This window comes from Phasianus colchicus, chromosome 2, assembly GCF_987193195.1.
Source record: "Phasianus colchicus chromosome 2, bPhaCol1.hap1.1, whole genome shotgun sequence".
NCBI lineage: Eukaryota > Metazoa > Chordata > Aves > Galliformes > Phasianidae > Phasianus > Phasianus colchicus.
The window spans coordinates 4,192,994-4,214,457 of NC_143437.1; the positions used below are offsets into that span (position 1 = coordinate 4,192,994).

The 21,464-nt window shown below is 41.4% G+C and overlaps 1 protein-coding gene across 5 annotated transcripts in view; it reads left to right on the forward strand.

The window, feature by feature from the left end:
- The window catches only part of RALGAPA2 (Ral GTPase activating protein catalytic subunit alpha 2), a 122,225-nt gene that overhangs the window by 68,265 nt on the left and 32,496 nt on the right, over positions 1–21,464 (forward strand). For all 5 annotated transcript variants that reach the window (XM_090134602.1, XM_090134600.1, XM_090134599.1 and 2 more), the window contains 2 exons: positions 4,993–5,151; positions 9,929–10,056. In XM_090134602.1, coding sequence (XP_089990728.1) covers positions 4,993–5,151; positions 9,929–10,056 — 287 coding nt within the window. The remainder of the gene's footprint in view (positions 1–4,992; positions 5,152–9,928; positions 10,057–21,464) is intronic.

Consider the following 21,464-nt stretch of genomic DNA (forward strand, 5'->3'; position numbering starts at 1 on the left):
CTTTTCTTTTCTTCACATACCTCATTAAAAAAAAAAAGTCAAGAAAATTACGTGTTGTTATTTTCATGTATGGATCTTGTTATTTACATATTAGTAGATTTACAGAGTCATCAGAGTGCTGCAGGATAAGGAGGTAGGGCTGTGGTACACATGAAGAGACAGAATAGTCTATCACTGAGCCATGGTAGGGCTGTCCGTACTTCACTGCCTGCACGGGAAGGCTTTATAATTTCCTTCAGCAACGTACTCCAAGGCCTCACTTTTTGCACCATGAAACTATATTTTGTATTATCTGCTTTACTTCGGTTTAAGCCCATTTATTCTTACCCTATCCCACATGGTTCTAGAGAACAGATTACTTTGCAGCAGACTTACTCATGTTTGAGGTCTGCTTCCCTCTCTTCCCCAGTCTTTTTTTTTCCTGGACTAATTGTGTCATTTAGACTTATCTTCCCTTCTAAGTCATATCTTCTGGATGTGATGGATACCTAGCTTAGACAGTGAAATATCTAGTCTAGCTGGTGAGTAATGTATCACCTGGAGAAGGAAGAAGCGCATTCGAGCCCAGGGGAAAAAAATGGGTTTTACTGGAAAATAGTCTGGTTTACTAATTCCTCTAATTTCTGTTCACATTAGTAACTAACCACAGAGCCATGGAGATAGTCTGGTCATTCTATTTAGTTGTCATCCCTAAATTTACTCTAAGAGAGTTTCTTCTTCATGAGAAACAAAAAGTGAAAGCATTTAGTATTTTCCCGTCTTCAAGTCTTGAACTGTTAGGAAACAAGGCCAGCTCCAGTACACGTTATCCAAAAAATACACCTTGAAGTAGTTGCTCTAAAGCTTAATGAGACCTTAAATGTGTTGTAGGAATAGAAATCCTGCTGGGATCCAACTCTATTCCTGTAAGGCAGGACAAAGCTTTGGGCAACCCAGTGGAACCTGGGAGCTGGCCCTGCTGTAAGCAGTGATTTGCTCTGCATGACTTCAGGGTCTTCTTTAATGTGGGATCTTCCATGATTCTTTTGAACAAAACTTTATTTAATTTGCTGTAGCTGTTTGGTAAACTGGAATTCATTTCTGCACAAATTAGCTCAGGCTTCTTAACAACCTTTACTGAAATGCAGCTAAGAGTGGACAGCAATGTGCATTTCAGAGGCACTGTGAAATTTCTGTGGGATTGATAGATCTCTAATTTGTTGGTAGGGCTGATGGATTAAATAGCTCACATTTGAAACTAGTGCTTTAAGCATGATTATGTATCCAGACCATTTCTAAGGACAGTATTAAACATAGTGCAGGTTAAGAGCTCTTACCACCTCAAAGGTAAACTGTGATATCTGTTTCTGAAATTTGACTTGTGAATCTTGGCAGCAAAGAGGCCATATACTGAAGTACTCAAAGGCATATAGTACCTGTTCCATTTTAGTTTTTGCTACAAAAGAGATATGTGGTGTTAGAGACCAGTATTACTGAGAGAAGAAAATGTCATCGTGCTCCCATTTGGGATGCAGTGGGGGGACCATAACCTTTTTCTTGCCTTCCTTGTGCTTCCATCAGATAGCATTGTGTGGATGCTGTTTGGAACCTAACCTCTCTCTTATCTCCTCAATCTTTGTCATTTCTGTGATTTCTTTGCTTATTTTGCCTATAGACAGACAGAAAGAATTCAATACCAGTCAGTTTGCTTGGCTCTTGAGATCTGGAGCTGAACAGAAGGTCCTACCACCTGCTGGCCAAGGAAGTAGTACAGCAGACCACAAGTTTTGCAGGCTAGGGAATAGAGCAGATGCAGTAATTTTGCTTAATACGTTATTCTGGTCCTTTATTTTTATTGAAAATGAGGATAAATTCATTTCTGTTATAAATTCACAGGGATAAGTGCACTTCCACTGAGAATGAATTCAATCCCTTATTTTTGTGCATTAGTAATCTGTGCTTTGTATGCCTTGATATGAAGTATAGGCTGATATATTGTTCATTCAGAAGACTGAACATAAAACAGAAACACCACCAACAACAGAAAATAGAAACCACCCCAAGTCACTCCAAATAAGACAGTCCTGCAAGAAGTAATTTCTTGTACAGTTACAGAACAACAAAAATTCAGCTGCTATCTATTGCTGCTCCTAGGGTTCAACATCACTGTTTCTAAATTTTTTTATCTGGGTTTCTCGTGGTAAGAATGAAAATCAATCACAGTAGCAGCATCCTACAGTCCCCCATCTTGTTCTAACTAAATTGCATCTAACAGTTTAAAGATGGGCTGCAAAATTTTCAAGTGATTTATTCCATCTTCCCCCATTGTCATAGCAGAACTTTTTCAATTCAGAAATCTGCTTGCAACCCCATACTGAACTCTTGCTCCTTCGCTGCAGAAATTTGTTAGCTGGAGCTAGATTAGATTTTTAGCAGCTAATCTAACTGCTGTAGGGGTTTGCAAAGTGGGGACAGAGCTGTGCTATTGGATTTGTCCAATTCATTTGACTCCAGGACTATAATTGCACTTATGTCTTACAAGGCTTTTATAGCCTAGGGCTGGCGAGCAGCAGAAAAACAAATTGGCAGTGATACAGTAAGAGTGAAAGGGAATGAAAGGCACACATTATCAGTCTCCAGGCAGCACTGTTCTGGCAGGAAGTTTCTTGGTTAATTTACAAATAAAACTTAGATTTTAGGATGGGCGCACTGTCGGCCAAACAATGGGGATGTCAGGCCTGACTGTTTCTTAGCGAAAGGAGCAGCCCTGCCTCCCCACAAGCAGGAATTCTTCGGGCAAACAGACGACTCCTCTCTGGAGCCAGCTGGCTGGGTAATGCAATTAGTGGGGAGAGGGGGTCAGGCCGAGGTGTGTGCCGCGACCGGTGCTGGCCCTCGCAGCCACGCGTGGCGGGCTGGGTGCGCGCCGAAACAATCGGGCTGCTTCTCCTCACTGGGGATTGCGTTGGGGTTTTGAGACAGATTCCTTCTTCCTTGACTGCTGTGGGCTGTAAAAGAGCGGGTTCTTTTTTTCCCACCTGCGCGTGCCCCTGCTCCAGTCTGTGTCCCTTTGGCCTTTGGAGCAGCCCTGCGTCGAGGACATGGAGGCGAGCGTACAGCCTGCGCTTGGAGAGAGCCGCCCCAGAACACAGCAGCTGCTGTGCTGCTGCCAGCAGGATCGTCCTAATGGTTTTTATCAACGGAATGATCTCGTGAGAACAAATAGTTTTGATGGGTGCCAGTTTAATGTTTATGTAGACGCAGTGGTTAAGGATGTGTGATTTAAAAACAAAGACGGTAACACGCGCTCTTCTGCATTTGATGGGGATTGCAGCAAAGCCAGTATTTTATTAACATCTCTTCCTGTCCCGTACAAGCACAGATTGAGCTAACTTCTTGTTTACCAAGCTTTGCTTTCCTCGGTGTGATCAAGTTTTAAAGTGTTTGGGGATTTTTTCAGCATGAAATGTTTGATTATTAGCAAAATGGTGAATTAAAAAGCGGCATTTGGATTTATTTTGATTCCTGTTTTGGTAGCTGTGTGTGCCTTGTATAATTCCCAAAGCACTAGGAGGCGAGGCAATACCAACCCTTATCTTCCAGATCTTCTTTTTGGAGTAAAACAGATCTGTCTTCTTTATGAATTTTCCTTTACAGCTAGGTAACATGTTCAGGATGGCCATGGCAGCTGTAGTTCTGGCTAATTTTGTATGTGCAGGAAGCTCTAGCATTACTATTGTTAATGTATCCACATTTCTTACAGGTTCAGATTGCTTGCATTTTCTTCAAACAATTAAAAATGTCATTTATTTATAGCTTCAAATAAAATACAACTGTCTTCTATTTCATTTAAAACAAACTGAGAACCTGAGTCAAGTGTAGCTTTATTCTACTCCTCTAGAGTACTAAGCTGTAAGCAACACTTGTGGCTTTGAATCCCTGTCGTGGTTCATGGGTTTGCACATTTCTCTTACAAGTAGGGTGTGTTTGCCTCTCAGCCTTGTGGGATTGAAATTCTTTACATTAAAAGGCTCTACCTGGTTCTGAAGCAAACAAGTGCTTTGGCATAATATCAGCTAATACAAGGCTTCTGCGGATGATTTACCAATGAAAACTTTGTTCTTGCACAGAGCCAATGCAGAAAGCAGAGTTGTGCTTTGACTTTTTGGTTAGGTGTGTAGTACAGTTTGTTCAGAGCCCTGGCACCAAACTCAGGTAGTGTTCTTCTAAGGTTTAAGTGGGACTTAAATTCTCTTTATGAATTGGGCTGACATTTTGCACATGGATTAAATTTTAACTTTAAAGCTTACAGTTGGAACTATTGTGTATAGCTTGTATGTTATTGCCAAATACTTCTTACCATCTGTTAGGTCAGCTCCACTTCCTCCCATCACAAAGCAAGCACACAGTTCTTTAGATGGATTTGGGGTATGTCCTACTCAAAATTTATCTGCATTTTTTGCAGCTCTGCTCCAAATAAAGTAACTTCCCCAGTATTTCACATCCTTGTGTAGTTTGAGTGGTCCAAAACATCACGCTCACATTTTCAAACAAAAGCCCTCTCTGGACACACAGACAGCAAGAAAATATTTTTTTAATGCAATAAATTGAGAAATAGTCGTTCGTGCTGGGAAGTTTCTTGACATCCAGAGTCAAGGCATTTCTGTCACAGCCACGTTATTTTAACTGACAGTTGTTGTTCTTGTATTTAACGTTTTATTCTAGCAGCTCTGATTCCCATCTTAAATTATTGTATATAATGTACATTTACATATCATTTTAAGGGCCAGCTTGATAATTACTTAATTAAGCCGTCGGGAAACAATGTGTTCTCAATGAAGCGAATTATTTAGCTGATCTCTTGATGAGCAAATGGAGAACAACAATATTTTAACTTTTTTCCTGTAATGAAATATTTCTAGTATTGAACATTCTAATTCAATTTGTAAGCCATGACCCCTCATAAACTGTTGTTATCACTCTGATTAATAAAGAGCCAATTTGCCGTTGCAGCTTCGTCACTTGGGAAATGATGAGGTTCACATCGTCTGGTCTGAACACAACAGGAACTACCGCAGGGGCATTATACCAACAGATTTTGGAGATGTTTTAATTGTTATTTATCCGATGAAGAACCACATGTTTTTCATAGAAATAATGAAGAAACCAGAGGTACGTTTTGAATGCTTTATTGAATCTGTCGTATCTCCTGCACGATTGACTGATAGTTAAAGCTCAGTGTTTTAGAGTTTGTTTTTCTTTCTTCCAAGCCAGAAATGCAAATAGCAATTGAAATATGCAACTAATTTCATTATATTATGCTCAGTGCTTAAAGAACCACTTCGGAGTTCTGATACCATGGAATTTATTGTGCACAGAGGTTTAAATCATGATGAGTTTCCAAAGTGAGCCAGTAGTAGCAAAACAATAAAGATTTAAATTCCACATTTGATATTGATCCACCTCATAAGATGTATGTACTGCTGTACATATAGCACTGTGCATGACCTCACATATTTTCAAGACCCTAACCAGAATCTGAGCCAGTGGGGTAGAGTGGGCATTGAATATTCTTACACCAAACAGAGCATTTGAGTCTGTGTGCCATGTAATTCATTGTTATGCAACCACATTTTAAGATATTTTTTTAAGCAGTGGATTTCGTTTCTTTGGAAAATGTCAAGTGTGTGCAAGTCCATGTCTATAAACATAAAAAAGAACCCTGATCTAATAGCTGCTGGTGTATGTAGTATATACTTTGTGAAGTAACCAATGTGATAAATACTATTTTCCTTATGCGAGGGACGCTGTTTGTCCAAGAAAATAACCAGCTGTGGAAAAGTGCATCCATCAGGTGAAATATTCACCAGCTGTACGCAGTATTTTTTTAGATAGGGCTATTACATGTTAGCAACTAGAGGCTTGCCAGTAGACATTTCAAACATGAAAATCTTTTATACACTGGAATATTGGGTTTCTTTTCTTTGCACTTGATGTTGGGTTCTGCAGTTTACTACTTGGAATTTTTAACTTTGAGTCTTCCATAAGGAAATCCAGAGTTTGGCTCTATGAACATGCTTGAAAATTCTCAGAATCAACCCGAGAAAGGCTGTGTCATCTTGTATATTAGTCAAAAATACCCAACGGGCAGAAAGAATAATAGGTAACTGGAAATTTAGTGTTATCCCTACATTTAAAGTGCAAACCATTACAATGTAATAAAATTAATCCAGACATTTCCAGGGCAAGTGTGGCTGACCTTTTGTTCACCAGCTACTGACCCCAGGGTGAATGAAAGAGGCTTGCAGAGAGAAATGTCTGTTGTTTGGCTTCGGTCCCTGGTATTTAAATTGCATTCCCTAATCAAATGAAAAGGCTGTCCTCTCTATCAGGTTACAGAATCCATGGCAACATTTGGCCTTTTATATACATAATGTTAGCCTTTTTGTTTGCATCTAAGTAGAGACACCTGGAGCAATGTTAACATTAACCGATTTAGCATTAATAGCTTCATTATATAAGAATTTCTGATCAGATAGCTGTTACTTTTGTTATATTGCTTCAGCTTGTATTGTTTTCATTTTTTATCTCCCTGCTTGGCAACGGGGCAATGATTTGCAAATTTTTTTTGTCTTGATTAATTAAGCAATATAATTATCAGGAACCGTGATGCAGTCTTTGCTCGACAAAGCTTCTGAGGGAAGACAATAGTAAGTCTGTTAGTGTGAATGCATTCCACGCGTCACAGATGCATGAGGATATTCTGAACAATGAGACGAAAAGCTGCCTGCAAAAGAGGACAAAGAATGCCAGGCAGACTCTACACACTGCACATACCGCCAGGGACATACTGCGGGTTCCCTGGGACACAGATGCCTTGTTAGATTGCAGCTAGTCATCAGAGATTAATTCTCAGCCATTTGGTACAATAATTTACCCATTCCCCAGTCTTTTAACTAGTGCTGCTTGCTATAGAACTGAAGTCTTTGTGCTCAAAAGGTTTATTTAACCTTGCCTACTTTTACTCTGTGCAACAAAAATAATTTTTTTTTTTATCCTGGAAATTATAATGAAGCAGGTGTTTGCAGTGTGGTGAATATTAATTTCTTGTCCGTGGATGACTTGCTTTGACATTTTTGGTAGCCTAGGAGTGGAAGGATTTTTCAATTGACTTTTTAAAAATATTTCATTCCTTCCTAAGCCTAATGTATGTATTTTTCTGTAACCATTTGAAACAGTTCTTTTCTCAAATATCTGGTTAAAATCTGGCTTGCAGAAAAGCACTGAGTGGGCTGTGTGCTCCCATGCATTGAGTTCAGCTGTCCCCTTTCCCTCGTTACGGTGGGCTCTACGTATGGAGCCTGATGATCCGTGGCATCCCACTGACTTCGATGACCCTGCTCTTGGTTCTGGTTCTGGTTACATCTCGTCTTGCTTTGGCAATCATTCACACTCAATAAAAAGTTGCTTCCATCATCCGCATTGTTGCTCTCTTTTCCCATCAGAAAGCCTACACCAACTCTGCTTCGTGGAGAATTCTTGACAGGGAATGTGCTTGGATCTCAGTTCTTCAAGTAATCTGGCCTGCTTCTTAGAAAAGAAAGTGTGTTTCTTCATTTCCCCAATTTTTATTTCTTTTAAATAATCACATGCAATTAGCCAGGTAGTGGAGTTCACAGCTGTAGTGTGCTCCCATTTTTATTGCTCTTCTGGTGGCAGTGCTGTGGCTGGGGGCCAACCAGGCCAAGCAGGGCTTCTCTGCCCATGTGCCCCACAGGCAGGCAGAGCAACCTGCAAGGTTCAGCAGGGGGTTTGTAGTAGAGAAAAGTGTGGTTTATTGGAGTGTGTCTATTTAACTTGGAGACATCAACTGCCAAACTTTTTGTTTCAAGAATTCTGACACATTGGGGATAATTTTTTCGGAAAAAAAAAAATGCTGGAGAAATTGCTCAGTGAAAGACTTTTAGAAATATGAGCATAGTTAAGTGTTTACACACACACATATACATGATGTACAAAATGAACACACTTCATGTGTATTTTTAGTGTATAAATTCAGTAATCCTGTGTTAAGACAATTAGCTGCACTGCCTAGGCTCCAGGTGTTTCTGAAATACTGTAAGTCCAGCAAGCAAAAATTGCTTACAGTCAAAATGAGAATCAATTCCTCTGTATTGTAGCATATGTAACATTGCTAATCCGACTTAAAACATCCAGCATTCACGTGTGCATATAGTTTTGGTACTAATATGTACTTCACTTGCTTGTTCATACTCACATAAAAATGGAGATTTACGTTTTATCTCCTTCTGTCAATACTTGAAAGGTAGACTGTGTTAAAATGTTACTGCATAAGCTGGAGAAACTTGGTGCTGTGGAACATTATCACTTCCATGGCAAAGATTTTCTTCCTGTCACCTTTCTTTCCAGCTGGCCAATTAATTAGTAATGGTAGCATGATGAAATAAAGCAAAACGCCATGCAAAGATTTTTCATTAATCTTTTTTTTTTTTTTTTTTGGAGGTAGGAGGAGGCAATATTTTAAGTAAAGGAATGACAAAATAACTGTGAGAAGACAGCTGTCATTTGCAGATGTTATATTAAATCCAAATTTCTTCTGTAATTCATTGCCACTTCTAATTAGAGGAATTCCCTAGATGCAGGGGATTTATATTATTCTCTTTGTCCATTTATTGAATGACTGTCACAGTCACCCACGAGCAGTTGCAGAAGAATAATGGAGAGTATTTATTTATGTGATAAGCCTCTGTACAGATGGAAAAAATCCATAGCTTAAGTATTGGTAATTGCTGCTAGCTTCTGCTTAGATTTTTTTTTCATTTTGAGTTTGTGATAGGGAAGTGAGTTTGACTACTTGTCAATAATGAAATTTCCTACGTGGTTAATCATTATGTTTTTCTCTGTTCTTGACATGGCAAAGCATGTTATACCTACCTAATTGCAGGCGTTTTTCACTTTTATAAAGTGTTTGGGCCTTTTTTCTCTTTTTCCTAATGTTGCCTTTGTCTGAAAAGCCATATGCCACCAAATGATGAGAAGTGGTGGGCTCCCCTGGAGGTAACCCTGCAGTAACACAGCTCTCACATCTTGACACTGCCTCTGCCCACTGTACCTATGGGGCACTGCCTCAAAGACATGCTATCTTTTTGCATTTCCTGATCTTGGATCAGCTCAACTTTTTTCTCTTAGAAAAGTCCATGGAAGGAGCTTATGGAATAATATCTGAAGCAAAAGCTTCTGCCAGTGGAGGATTCAGTCAGTGAATCAACATCCTGCTGAGATGCAAGGCAGAAAACCTCGCTGAGTATCTGCTCCAAATGGAGCATTAACTTCCAATTCATAGGCAAATTTTGCTAATGTATATAAATAAGTTCATGTTGAATATACTGTGAAGTGTACAAATACACATCAAGCATACTGGCCATAATTACAAAAGATTAAAAACTTTAAAAAGTAGGAGATAAGTATCATACTACAAATGTCAGTATGTAAAACAGTGTGCTTATAGTGTTTCCTGGCAAAATACTTTAGTAGACTTTTATTGTGGGGCTGATGCTTATTTTTCCAAACGTCAATAATCTGTATTTATATAATGCAAGATGCAACATGTGCTACCAAGTGTGGCACCCAACCTGCCACGCTGACTCAGAGCCTCTTTCTGTCTGTGATTTACAGAGGAGACTGTGCAAACTATTGCTGGTAATGTAGCTGAATATCTGAAGTGCCTCGAGCTGTTCAGGGTGAAGTCTTCCTCTTCTTGCCTCCCTCTCACCTTCATCAAGCGGCAGGTGCCTTGCTGTGAAAATCCCATGGGAATCAGGCATATTGTTTACTGTTTCTGTTTTTCATTTTGGAACTTGCTCCTGTGCTTCCTTTAGCTTCCCTTGGCTCAATTTCACATGTGCTGTTTTTATTTTGGGGTCTGCAGGTGCCATTTTTTGGTCCTCTCTTTGATGGAGCCATCGTGACTGCAAAGCTGCTGCCAAGCCTCATTTGTGCCACGTGCATCAATGCCAGCAGAGCCGTCAAATCGCTTATCCCTCTCTACCAGAGCTTGTATCCTTTCCTATTGATGATGCAAAGTTTCCCTTGGTAGGGTTCTTCTGAATATTCTGCTGCTAGGAGGTAAGCATTAGTGAAAATACTTACTGGAAAAGGTCAGAGCTTTCTGCGTGTCAAGCTCAATTTTAAGAGTCATTCACACCCTGCTGCTTAAAAAAAAAATAAGATCACAAGAATGTTCTCAGCAGCAGGCAAACAAGTGGATTTGGACTTACTGATGCTTTGAACAGTAAGTAGTGATAACATTCCATTTTCTTTCATGGTAATAAAAGTTATCTACAGTGTACATTAAGCTAATACACAGATATCAGTTGTGTTCTTATCTGATATAAGAAGGCAGTCCAGTTTGGTTGGCCCTGTTACATTAGTAAGACAGATGGGATTTGGCTTCCGAGACAGATATTTCGGTTCCCTAATTCCATTTTTAATCAAACACTTTCTGTAATTGGGGATTTTCAGAATGTGTTTTCTTACAGTTGCTGGAAGATAGTTAGATGGTATCTCTTCTCCAGATTGTAAGATAAACTTTTATTCTTACATGATACACATACTAAGTGGATTATTCTTATATGATATGCAGACTAACTGGTTTCACTGTTTTTAGGATTTTGTTATAATGCCATAGCTATGCTAGAAATGTTTTATAGCTCGTTTTGTTAATCATATTAGTTACGTCAGTAACAGCACTCAACTTCACTTAGTTTTCTTTGGGGAAGGTTTTATTTGAGAATGTTTCTACTAGTAGGAGTTTGAGAAAGAGTTTGGAAGTGCTTTGATCTTTGAAACAGTATTGATTAATTACTTTGAGATGCACATTTTAAAAACACAATATTTTCCAAATATTCTTTGTTAAAAAAAATGCTGAGTTTTATCCCATACGTGCTGCAGGAAATTAAAAGTAGCACTGTAGTTAAATAAACTCATTCTGATTAACTCCATTATTTACCCATTTCGTGTGTAAAGCAAAGCCAGTTGGTGGTTGTTGCATAAGCATTTGAATTCAGTACATCAGTTGCAAAGTCGTGGCTGCACTTAACAGATGACTCAAAACTTGCCAGGTTTTCCACTTCTCTTTAATGAGAGAATTCTAGCTAATGACTGAAGTTCTTCTATGCAGAATCCAGCCTAATCCATCTGCTTATATAGGTAATTTGTAATAATGAGATACCATGGTAAAAGTAACATAAGAAACTGCACTCACTAGAATGAAGAGATACTTGTTTGAGTAATCCCACCACCAACCTCTGGTTCCTGCATCCCGCTCGTCTTTTGACTTTTCAGTGTTTTGTCATCAGTTTGCTGTGCTCCCACTTTCCTGCAGGGTCCCCTTCTGGGCCCTTCATTGTCTGCAGTGAAACACGAGCAGCACGAACGTGACAGCACATGCCACTTCTCAGCATATGTTTGAGGAGGTTTATCTGAAACCATATCTGTCCCCAGATTCTTGTTTTCCTTTTTTGTATCTGCTTTTGTACCAATGACATCTGTAGTGGATTGACTGCTACATCTCTATTTGATGGATGAAAGAGAACTGAGGGATTTCTGAAACAGGACAAAGATATTATAGTGGGAAGGTCCCATCAGGATGGCACTGGAGCAGGAGAAAAACCGCATCCACAACTTTAATTACTGAAAAGCTCAATAGTAGTTGTTCCCTATGAGAACAAAGATACACTAAATATTTTTGTGAGCCAGAAGGTATAATGTAAATTTGTACGTGCCATAAAGGAGGTGTTTGAATCTGCAATGCACTAACAGTGCTTTGTAGCTCCCAGAGTGTGCAAGCTCAGTGAATGAGTTTTGCTCCCTGATGTTGCTTTGCTAGCTGTAACTTGCAGAAATGAGAAAAGCAGCCCCAGAAATGTAAAAAGCAACTAAAAGTGTTCAGTGACTTTGTCGTACTGTGAAGGAAAATATCTCAAAGGTGAAATAACTCGCAAAAAATAGTACGGAAGGGAGAAATAAGAAGCAATAATCCTAGCAGAGGTAAGGGTGATGTTTGGCAGCACTTGAGACATAACTTTTGTGGGGTCGCGTGCTGCTGGGTCTGGCAGCATCCTGTCAGTAGTGACAGCTGAAGTCACTTGTAGGGAAGTCCGCAAACTCTGGTTCCAGCTGCCCTTGTCAGAGGCTTTAAGGGAAGTGTAATCAGCCACAGAGATTAATTTGCATTTCAATTAGGAAAGAGTCAGGAGGAAGCGGTGAGGTCTGTTGCTGGAAGGTTGGGGAAGAAATCTCATCAAGCACAAAGGCTCTGAGCTGGGCGCTGCAGTGAGCAATGGACAGCATCTGAATCCAGTTTCCATGGGGACCAGGACCACAGAGCTGCTTTGCACTGTAATCCCTTGGTCACGATGACACGAATTCCAGTGTTGTACCCAAATACATTTTTCTGTTGGAAATACCTTTGAAAATGAGAAAGGTAACTACGGCAGAGCACGCAAGGTTGTTCGGTCTGGTTTGTGTGTGTGGGTTTAGGTGAGTGTTTCTGTTTTACGGAATTCATTAGGGTGAGAGAAATATTCATTAAAAAATAATTAACTATACTTAAACTTTTGTTTAAGGCCGTTCTGGCTACAGGTTCTTTGTGTGTGCCAAATGACGTGTGATGGCATTGCAGGCAGGCAAAAGCAGCGTAGTTACACATAGCTGAGTTGTCTTGAATGCTTAAAGCTCAATTTTCTGTGCCACTGCTGTAATGTTTACATGTTAATGGATGATTGTACATTAGTATATGTTCGAAATGATCATTTTTTCAGGAGCGCATTCATTCTTGGTGCACTGAAGCATTGAGGCTGAGTGGCCGCAGGCCGTACTAATTGGTGCTCTCACTATCCTTAAGTAACTGTTGAGTGCAAGGTAATGTGTTTCAGCAGCTTCACCAGGCTGCTTTTTTAGGCAATAATTGTTATTTTGAATACATTTGTGTATTTTGTGGAAATCACAAACAGTAAGGTGGCTTAAGATTGCTTGGGAACACCAAAAAGTAATACTTAAACTTTCTTAAAATGATAGGGTGAAAATGTGTACATTTGTCTATGTTACTGGCATCTGAGCTGAGCAAATGGTGTGAATAAGCCTTGGCTGCACCAAATGGACCCCTCGAGTTTCTGGTGGAAGCTGGGGGGTGATCTGCAGGACCAGATCATATCATTGCAGCAACATCACAGCATCTGGGGACAGGAGAGAAGCAACAAGTACTGAGGCAGAACACTGAGATTCTGGCACTTGCAGTGCAGTGAGAGTGCATGCCAAGGATGGAAGGCAAACTGCTCAGGCAAATGCAGCTAGAGAAGGTATCACTGATTGCAGCCAAAAGATTGGTCTGTTGAGCATGACCTGCTGAACAAGTGTCCATTCAGGCCCCAGTAACACTGAACGTTTCAAAAAATGATGGAGGTTCTGATTTTTTACTTATAAACTACATCTTTCATTTTTTTTTGGTTTTTTTTTTCATTTAATATAAAATTAGTTGTATGTCAGAAAAGCATTTCTGAACTTTTCTCCATTCTGTACTCCCAGTTGTCCTGAGTTGCACAGTCTGTAGCAGAGTACATCACTGAGAGCTGGTCTTATCTGTAAAGATAAATGCTGGGGAAAAAAAAACAGGGTTTGTACTTAATACTTTATTATGAGTCTGTGCTTTATTATGAGTATAGGTGCTGTTTAAGATGACAGTTACATTTCCACATTTGGAGATTTACTTGCACCTTAGCTTAGAAACTAAACCTGCAACCACTTCAGTGGTTGATCTGTAACTTACTGCTCCAAAAAGATTTTGGCATCAAGGGATAATGGTGTCTGAGCAAAAAGAATGGGAAATTCTGTTAACCTGGGGTCCACACTGTATTTCAAAGGATTTTGTCATTTCCTTGCTCCTTGAATTAAATTGTTCCTGCTGAGAGTTTTATAAATTAGTCTCAGGTTTTACTTACAGAATGTTATAACCAGGATGCTTATTCTTTCCCATCTCACACATTTCTTAGTAACAGTAGTGGTGAAGATCCTACTTTCTTATTTCCTGTTTTCAAAATGATGATAATAACAGTAATAATTGTGCAAACTTATCTTCAAGACAGGACAGCTGTTCTTCAGATCCCATTGGCTAAAAGATTATACAAGACCTGGTTTATCTTAGAAAAAAGTTCTGAGTGCATCCTCACTTGAAAGAAAAGCTTGGCAGAGTTTGAGAAATGGTCACAGCAATACAGAGATGTTGGTGGATTGCTGTCACAGTGGGTGAGGTCTGTGAGGCAGACCTGTGTGCCTGAATGTACATGTGCACATCTTTGTTTTCACTCTTCACTCAAAAAAAAGTTTAATTGAAAAAATAATATTCTTATTCTGCCTTTTGATTCCTATTTTTTTTTCGTATTCTTCTGTAGCATCTTGATTGGGGTATGGTGTTGAGATGCTCTTTGGGGAAGAAGAAATAACTCACGGGAGGGGGGGCATGCAGACTCATCTGCTCGTTTTCTATCAGAACAATGTTTCAGGTAGCTAGAAAAGTGTTCTTGCAGATGTAATCCTTTCAGGAACAGCTAATAATAATAATAATAATAATAAGCTGTGCTGCTTCTACCTTTCTTTCATCAATAGAAATAGAATTCCGTACAGGCTGATCCCAAATACGCTTAGTCTGGCAAGCAGGAAAAAAAGAGAAGACATCATAATTGCAGGCTGAGATATTGTTTCCAAAGTTGTCTGCTTTTTTTTGTTTGTTTGTTTGTTGCTGTTCAGTCGTAGAGGAAAATCAGAAAGTGAGATGTAAATTCTTCCTTAGTTTACCTTGGACGTCCTCAGTGCATTGCTGCAACATAATACATCTGTGCCCTGGTGCATCTGTGCAGCAGACGCTGGCCGTGTCTGTGCACTAGAACAAACAAAAAGCACTAGGAGGATGCATATGCTTTACATAGTATCTGAGCACTGGATGTCAGCATTTCCCTGCTTAAGATTTGCAACCCTATGGGCCAGGAGAAAACAGCCCATACTTTGGAGAGGTAATTTGCTGTGTGAATAACTCGTAAAGGTTTATGAACTGTAGTCAGCATGGCATGCCTGCTTACCCATACCAAATGAGCAGCTCAAGAGGATCAAATCAAAGACCATCTAAAAATGTAATAATAACAAAAATACCCCAACACTTTAACTCCTTACATTGTATCCAGATATGATCATATCTACTATACGTTAATATCTAGAATATCGAGCTTAAGAGAAGATCGTCAGCTTTGACTTCAGAATGAATTGCTTTTGTTGGCTTAAACCAGTTTATGATTAACTTAATGTGGAGTGATTGATCTGAGTGGTCAGGCTAAAGAAGAACTGTTTGCTGTGACTGAGTCAGCTGTGTAAATGACTGTCATTTTTTTAGGCACGTGTTTGTAAGGTGTCTGAAAAGATGTTTTGTGCACTTTTCCAACTGCGTTTTGTTGAGCTTTCCTTGAGAGCTATATTCTGGTTATAAAGAGGTGCTCGATTGCACCATGCAAGTGAAATGGAAAGCCTGTTAATCTTTTTAGAGAGGAGTTCATAATTTGTTCCCCTTCTTCCATCCAAAGAAGTCATGCCCTTGGGCTATGTAGATGCTGTTAGAAATGACTATGAAATTCTAAAGCATGTGTCACGAGAGCTGTGACAATTTATATGACACGGCATCTGACAGTTTTCTGCCCAAATGATGGCTTCTGGCTCGCAGGCAGATCTGTGGCCGCTCCTGCACTGCTTTGTCTGGAGAGCAGCGTGCTTGCCGTGCTGCTGGTCCCCAAGCCTGGGCTGGCAGAAGCGCGCAGACCCCTCGGAGCAGTGCCGATCGATGGCCGACCGCCTCCCTCCTCTGCCTCCCCTGCTCACAGCACAGCCCTTCTCCGGGCAGCGATCGATGCCTCTAATCTGCCGCAGCCCGTAATAAGTCATGCGAGGCAAAGCTTTTAGGTGGCATTACATGGGATTGTGGAGGTGGCTCTTCAGCTCGTATTCATAGTGCTCTTCATAGACTGGCGGAGAAATCTACTGCAGCCCACTTGTGAATATCTAAGGAGTGCATAATGCTTCCACAGGTCTGAACTTTGCACGTTCCGTGGTGACAACGGGTTTAAGTTCCTCTATTTGTGTGTATGCATCTTACATACCCATCCCTGCCCGTGTTCCCTTGTAACGCACACATCTTGCATCCACATCACTGCTAACTGCTTGTTTTCTTCATTTTACAGAAGGGAAGGCAGGCAGTAGTGAAGGTTGCATGGTGTGTAAGTAGTTGATTAAAAAGTGAGTTGAGCTCCGGACGGTGCAAGAGAAGGCAATCTTTTCTTTATTCATGGAACTTGTATTGCAGCAAGAACTCTTGCCGTCCCAGCTCCCTTGGTCCTCGTGTGGGAGATTCCCACTAGAAAAATAATGGTTATCACAATTTGTTATCCACACCCAAACCAAATTCTCTCCTTGCATTGTTCTCAGCTAGTCCATTCCCACCAATCACTGCTGAAACTCTGCTTGGAGTTTCCAAGTATTTTCTCTGCTGAAATATCCCTTACCCTTCCAGAAGGGCATTACCAGACCAGTGCCCCCGAGTCTCCCCACAATTTTGCATGTCTTTGTAATTTCCTCATTAATTTTTGTGCTGTAACACAGAGCATTGTTATTCTTTTACACGTTTACTGCTGCTCCTGCTGGAGCTGGCCTCTGTTCAGTAAAAGTCAGTAAACCCCAACAGGTTTAAAAGCTTTTATCTGCCAAGTGATTTGATGAACAGTCCTAAAAAAGAGCCTGCGATTCAGTGACATCATGAGCATAATGTTCTTTAAAATAAGAAGTGAAATCAGTGTGTCAGAAACACGAAAAGTGAACTTTGGGCATGTTAAATAATGTACTCATACAGTCCTTGAAAGCCACACAGTACACAGCTGTATCCCTGCTAAAGTCTGGAGAGTCAGGGGTCTTTCTGGAGACAGCAGTGTGTGAAATGCAAGCAGCAGGCCAGGGTTTGAATTGGGAATTGGAATCCTAACTCACTGCCATGGAGGAGCTGCTGCTTTGGATGACGCTCTTGTTACTGCCAAAGAAATGAAATAAAGAAAACATTTTATTTGCACATGAATAATTTTGCAGAAGGTGGGGTTTTCAAATGCTTCTTTAAACTCTGTCCTAAATCAATCCAGAGTTGTGCAGAAGGGTTGCTGGCTTCAGTTCAAGTTGCAGTGGCAGATCAGTGTGGTATAGTATTGCTCATAACTGAGAAGCTCCTGTAGTCAGGTGTGAGTTTGAGAGATGGACAGGGCCCTGGGTGCTGCATTCTGTCACACGTCAGCACCTGAGCTGTGGTTAACCAGTGCCTCTTGGGCGAGGGGGAATGGTTTTAAACTGAGACAGAGGAGGTTTAGGTTGGATATTAGGAGGAAGTGTTTCACCCAGAGGGTGGTGAGGCACTGGAACAGGTTGCCCAAGGAGGCTGTGGATGCCCCATCCCTGCAGGCATTCAAGGCCAGGCTGGATGTGGCTCTGGGCAGCCTGGTCTGCTGGTTGGCGACCTGCACATAGGAGGGGTTGGAACTGGATGAGCATTGTGGGCCTTTTCAACCCAGGCCATGATTCTATGATTGTCTTCCTGTGGTGACAGCAGCTGAAATAGATAGATTCAGGCAGACACTTCATTTAAACCTACGTTCTTTTTCCGTGCGTACAGATGAACAGTTTTGGGCTGCGTTTTCAAACTAAGCGGTGCTAATTTGCCTGTTAACATCATTAAGTTGATGAAGATTTGCGCGGCTGAAAATCTCCGCTGCATCTTTCAGTACTTCATTCCCAAACGCTCACCTGCACTTCGGGTTCCTCGGGGTGTCTTTGTTCGCCTTTTGGCCGTTCCATCGGTGTGGCCGGGATCCCTCGGAGGAGCAGAGGGTCCCAAGCCACGCAGGATGCGCGCAGCGGCCGCACGGCTTTGTGCACGCTCATTAGCATGCTGGCTGGGCGCCGGCGCTGCCTTTGCTCGCTCGGCGAGCTCCACTAGCTTACCAGCTGTTCCTGCTGCTCGCGACAATGTCCGGCGTGTCCGGATCACCGGGTTCCTGCGCCCGCCGCCGCGCACAGACAGCCTTTCCGCTGGGGATGCCCACGTGGCCGCCCGGCAGCAGCGGCACCGCATAAAGTAGCAGGGCCCTCGCATGGCATATGGTGTCTGGATTCATACAAGATGCAAAACTATTCTGCCGCTAATGCACAATGACTCATAGCATTGCTAATTTTTCTAACAAAAGCCCACTTCCACACCCACACTTTTAACCCCTCGGGCTAAAAAGCCTCCTCTTTAGTTTCAAAGCTTTGGAAATGTAAGGAGGTGGCTTCTGGATCAATAAATGAAACCCTATATTTATTTAAAGCGTATGCAAGTCCTAACGGTTATTTTAAAATGCTGTAGAATGCTGCTCTCAAAACGCTTCTCTGACATGCAGGGATCTTCTTTTTGTTCCAGAGTGGATTTGTTGTGAGACGTGGGGACTTTTTTATTCTTTGGTACTGACGTAGTAGAATGGTAGCCAGAACTCGGTTCGGATCATAAAAACTCATTCTGAATTCAAAAAGAATCAAACTGGTGTCCAGCAGCTGTGTATTGCAGTGCGAGTTACCTAGCCATTTATTGCAATAGCTTTTAATATCTGGCTGTGTTGCCCTTATACTTTTTGGGAAGAAAAATAACTTGCTTTCCAACTAGAGGGAGCTGCTGGTCCCACTCGTGCTCATTCTTAGCCCTCCAGACTAATTCCTTTGTGCAGAACGTACGGCAATCATTCCTACATTTTAATAAAATTATGTGAAATTACCCTGTGTAATTTAGATTAAGAGAATAGGACTTAATTTTTACAGTGTGATCATCCAGTTAAATCACAAAACTCAGGGAAAACTAAAGCAAGTACTGCTTGCATGACACGTGGGTGCTCTGTGTGAATGTGAAATTATATAGGTCATGAGAAGACTCGTTAGAGGAGACTGAAAAGCTTGGGCTTCTCCACTTTTGTTGCTCAACACAAAGCCTGGCAGAGGCACGTGTGGTGGGGCAGGAAGCCCTGCGCTGCTCCATCACAACAAAAGAACAAAGGGACGCAGGAGGAGGTGTGGAGATGGCCTCATCCCAGCTGGACTAACTCCTTGGGAGCTGGGATTGTGCCTGGAGAAGCCCTGGGTGCTGATCCAGCTCCTGTGCAGGATGCTACTTGTAAGGAGAGTCCTGGCCAAAGCACTCCCACCTGGGAGACACTGGGAGCTACAGGGGGGCAGGGACCACTGCTGGCCTGCTGTGGGCACCTGATGGCCACTCACCACTCCTGAAACCTTGCTACCAACCTTAAATCCTCAGTCTCCATCCCACAGGGCAGTCTGGAGTCTCTGAGATGTGTGTGTGCATCTCCGTGGGTCACAGGGTGCAGACCACCAGCTGGACATGCATCTGTGCATCCTCGTGGACACATACCCAACTGCACAGGAACTTGAAATACTGCAAATATACAATCTTCAAAGTATTTTTGTATTCTTTTTGTCAAACTTCTCCTGTTTTTTCTGAAGAAAACTTGTTTCTTGTGAGCTATGTGTGCTGTAATAATTCATTCAAAAGTTAAGAAATTGCTTTCTCTACAGGAAGAATTTGAAGCGTAGCTTTGAATTTTTTTAATTGGTTGGAATTTTTTTAATGCATCGTTTCCCTCTGACCAAAAGTGAGCTTCAGCATTCAGTGCTGACCACACTGTGAGGAGGTGAGACCAGATCTCCCCCTGGCCTCCCTGCAGCCTGCTGTTCCTATGAACCTGACATTCAGAAAATGGGGTCCATGATGTAAATGGTTATTTTGCAGATGTTATTGTAACGAGCGTCTCTGTAATACTCTATCATTCCTTAAAGGAAGTTTTTCCTTCTACAGGCAGTTGAAAAAGTTGTGAAATATCCTGTTATTGGAGATGTTTTTTTATGTGGGGGGTGAAAGCTTGGAGACAGAACCAGAGAGGAATAGGAGCAAGATGCTTTTTCATTCTGGGCTCATTGGCATATTCATCTTCATGTTTTCTTTCATCAGTATTATCTTTATGTGTGTATTTTAAAGTAACTGTAGTTGTCTTATAATTTTTAATAATTTCTTGAATCCCATACTAAGTGTTTAGTAAGCATACAGCATTTTCTGTTAAAAAAAAAAAAAAAAAAAAAAAAAAAAAAAGAACTTCTAGTTCATTTTCAGTTTTTTAGTCCTGTCTTGCAGTTGACCTGGACCAAGTGTCTTTTAGAAACCCTAACTTCTGCTGCACAGCTGTGTTTATCAGTACCAGTTTAGGATATCCATCTCGTTCTTTGTCACCTGTTTAACAATGAGAATGATGTGCAAAACCTTGCTAGTCTGTAAATTGTTGGCTTTGCTGGCATTCCCCTGCCCACCTTTCAGTAGTATTGTTTCCATAGCAGTGATTTCACTTAGAATTGTTTGCATTATCACTGAACCAAGCCTGGAGTTTGCTCAGCTTTTCGTTGCTATAAAGCTGTGATGCCAGAAGTGCAGCATCATGAAAGTGAAGTCATTAAAATATATCACATAACCTCAAGCATTTTTTTTTTCCCTCAAGCTGAAAGATCTTACCTTAATTCGTGTCATAGCCGTGACTAATGAGCTTCCTGGTATTGGAAGTTGGCTTCTGGAGTGTTTGGGTGCTGTGCCACCCAGAGCAGCACTATTAAGGGGATGGAAGGATAGAAGCACCAAGAAGGTTATCACACAGCTGTGCCTGTTCCTTGGGGGAGTGAGCACTGAAGCTGGTGCTTGGTGGCTTTGCACATCACAAGCAACTCCTCCCCTCGCTCTGAATGTCTGTCCCCATCCCAGCCTTCCTCTCCCCAGCACCTGGCACAGCTGGGACACTGGGCTCTGACATCGCTGCTTCCCAGGGCAGATCCAGGGGTAAGAAACAGAAGGGGCTGCGATCTGTTTTCTGTCCTTAGCTGTTAAATATGATCTGTTTTCTGTCCTTAACTGCTAGATACAACTCCATGTGATTGTAAAGGTTTGGCGCTACAGAAACAGCTGCTGCACTGCACCTAGCAGCTTTGAAGAACCTCACCCCGGTGTTCCAGGTAGCTGCTGATCGTTGTTTCATTGCTCGGGTTTTAGGCAGGCTGTTTACCTGCCTTTTGACATCCTCATTTCACATTAAGATAAAAAGACACATCAGTGCCTTTATTTTCAGTAATGTATTTAATATGTGACAGAAGATTCCTGCTCCCTTCATTTCCTTAGCCAGTTTCAGAGCATTGCCTGGTTTGCTTTCCTTGTGCTAACTCGTTCGGTGCTGTCCTCCCCTGCACTCTGCTCAGCACTTCTCCAGACAAAAGAGAATGATGGTAGAACTCTTCCAGTTAAAGCAACCGAC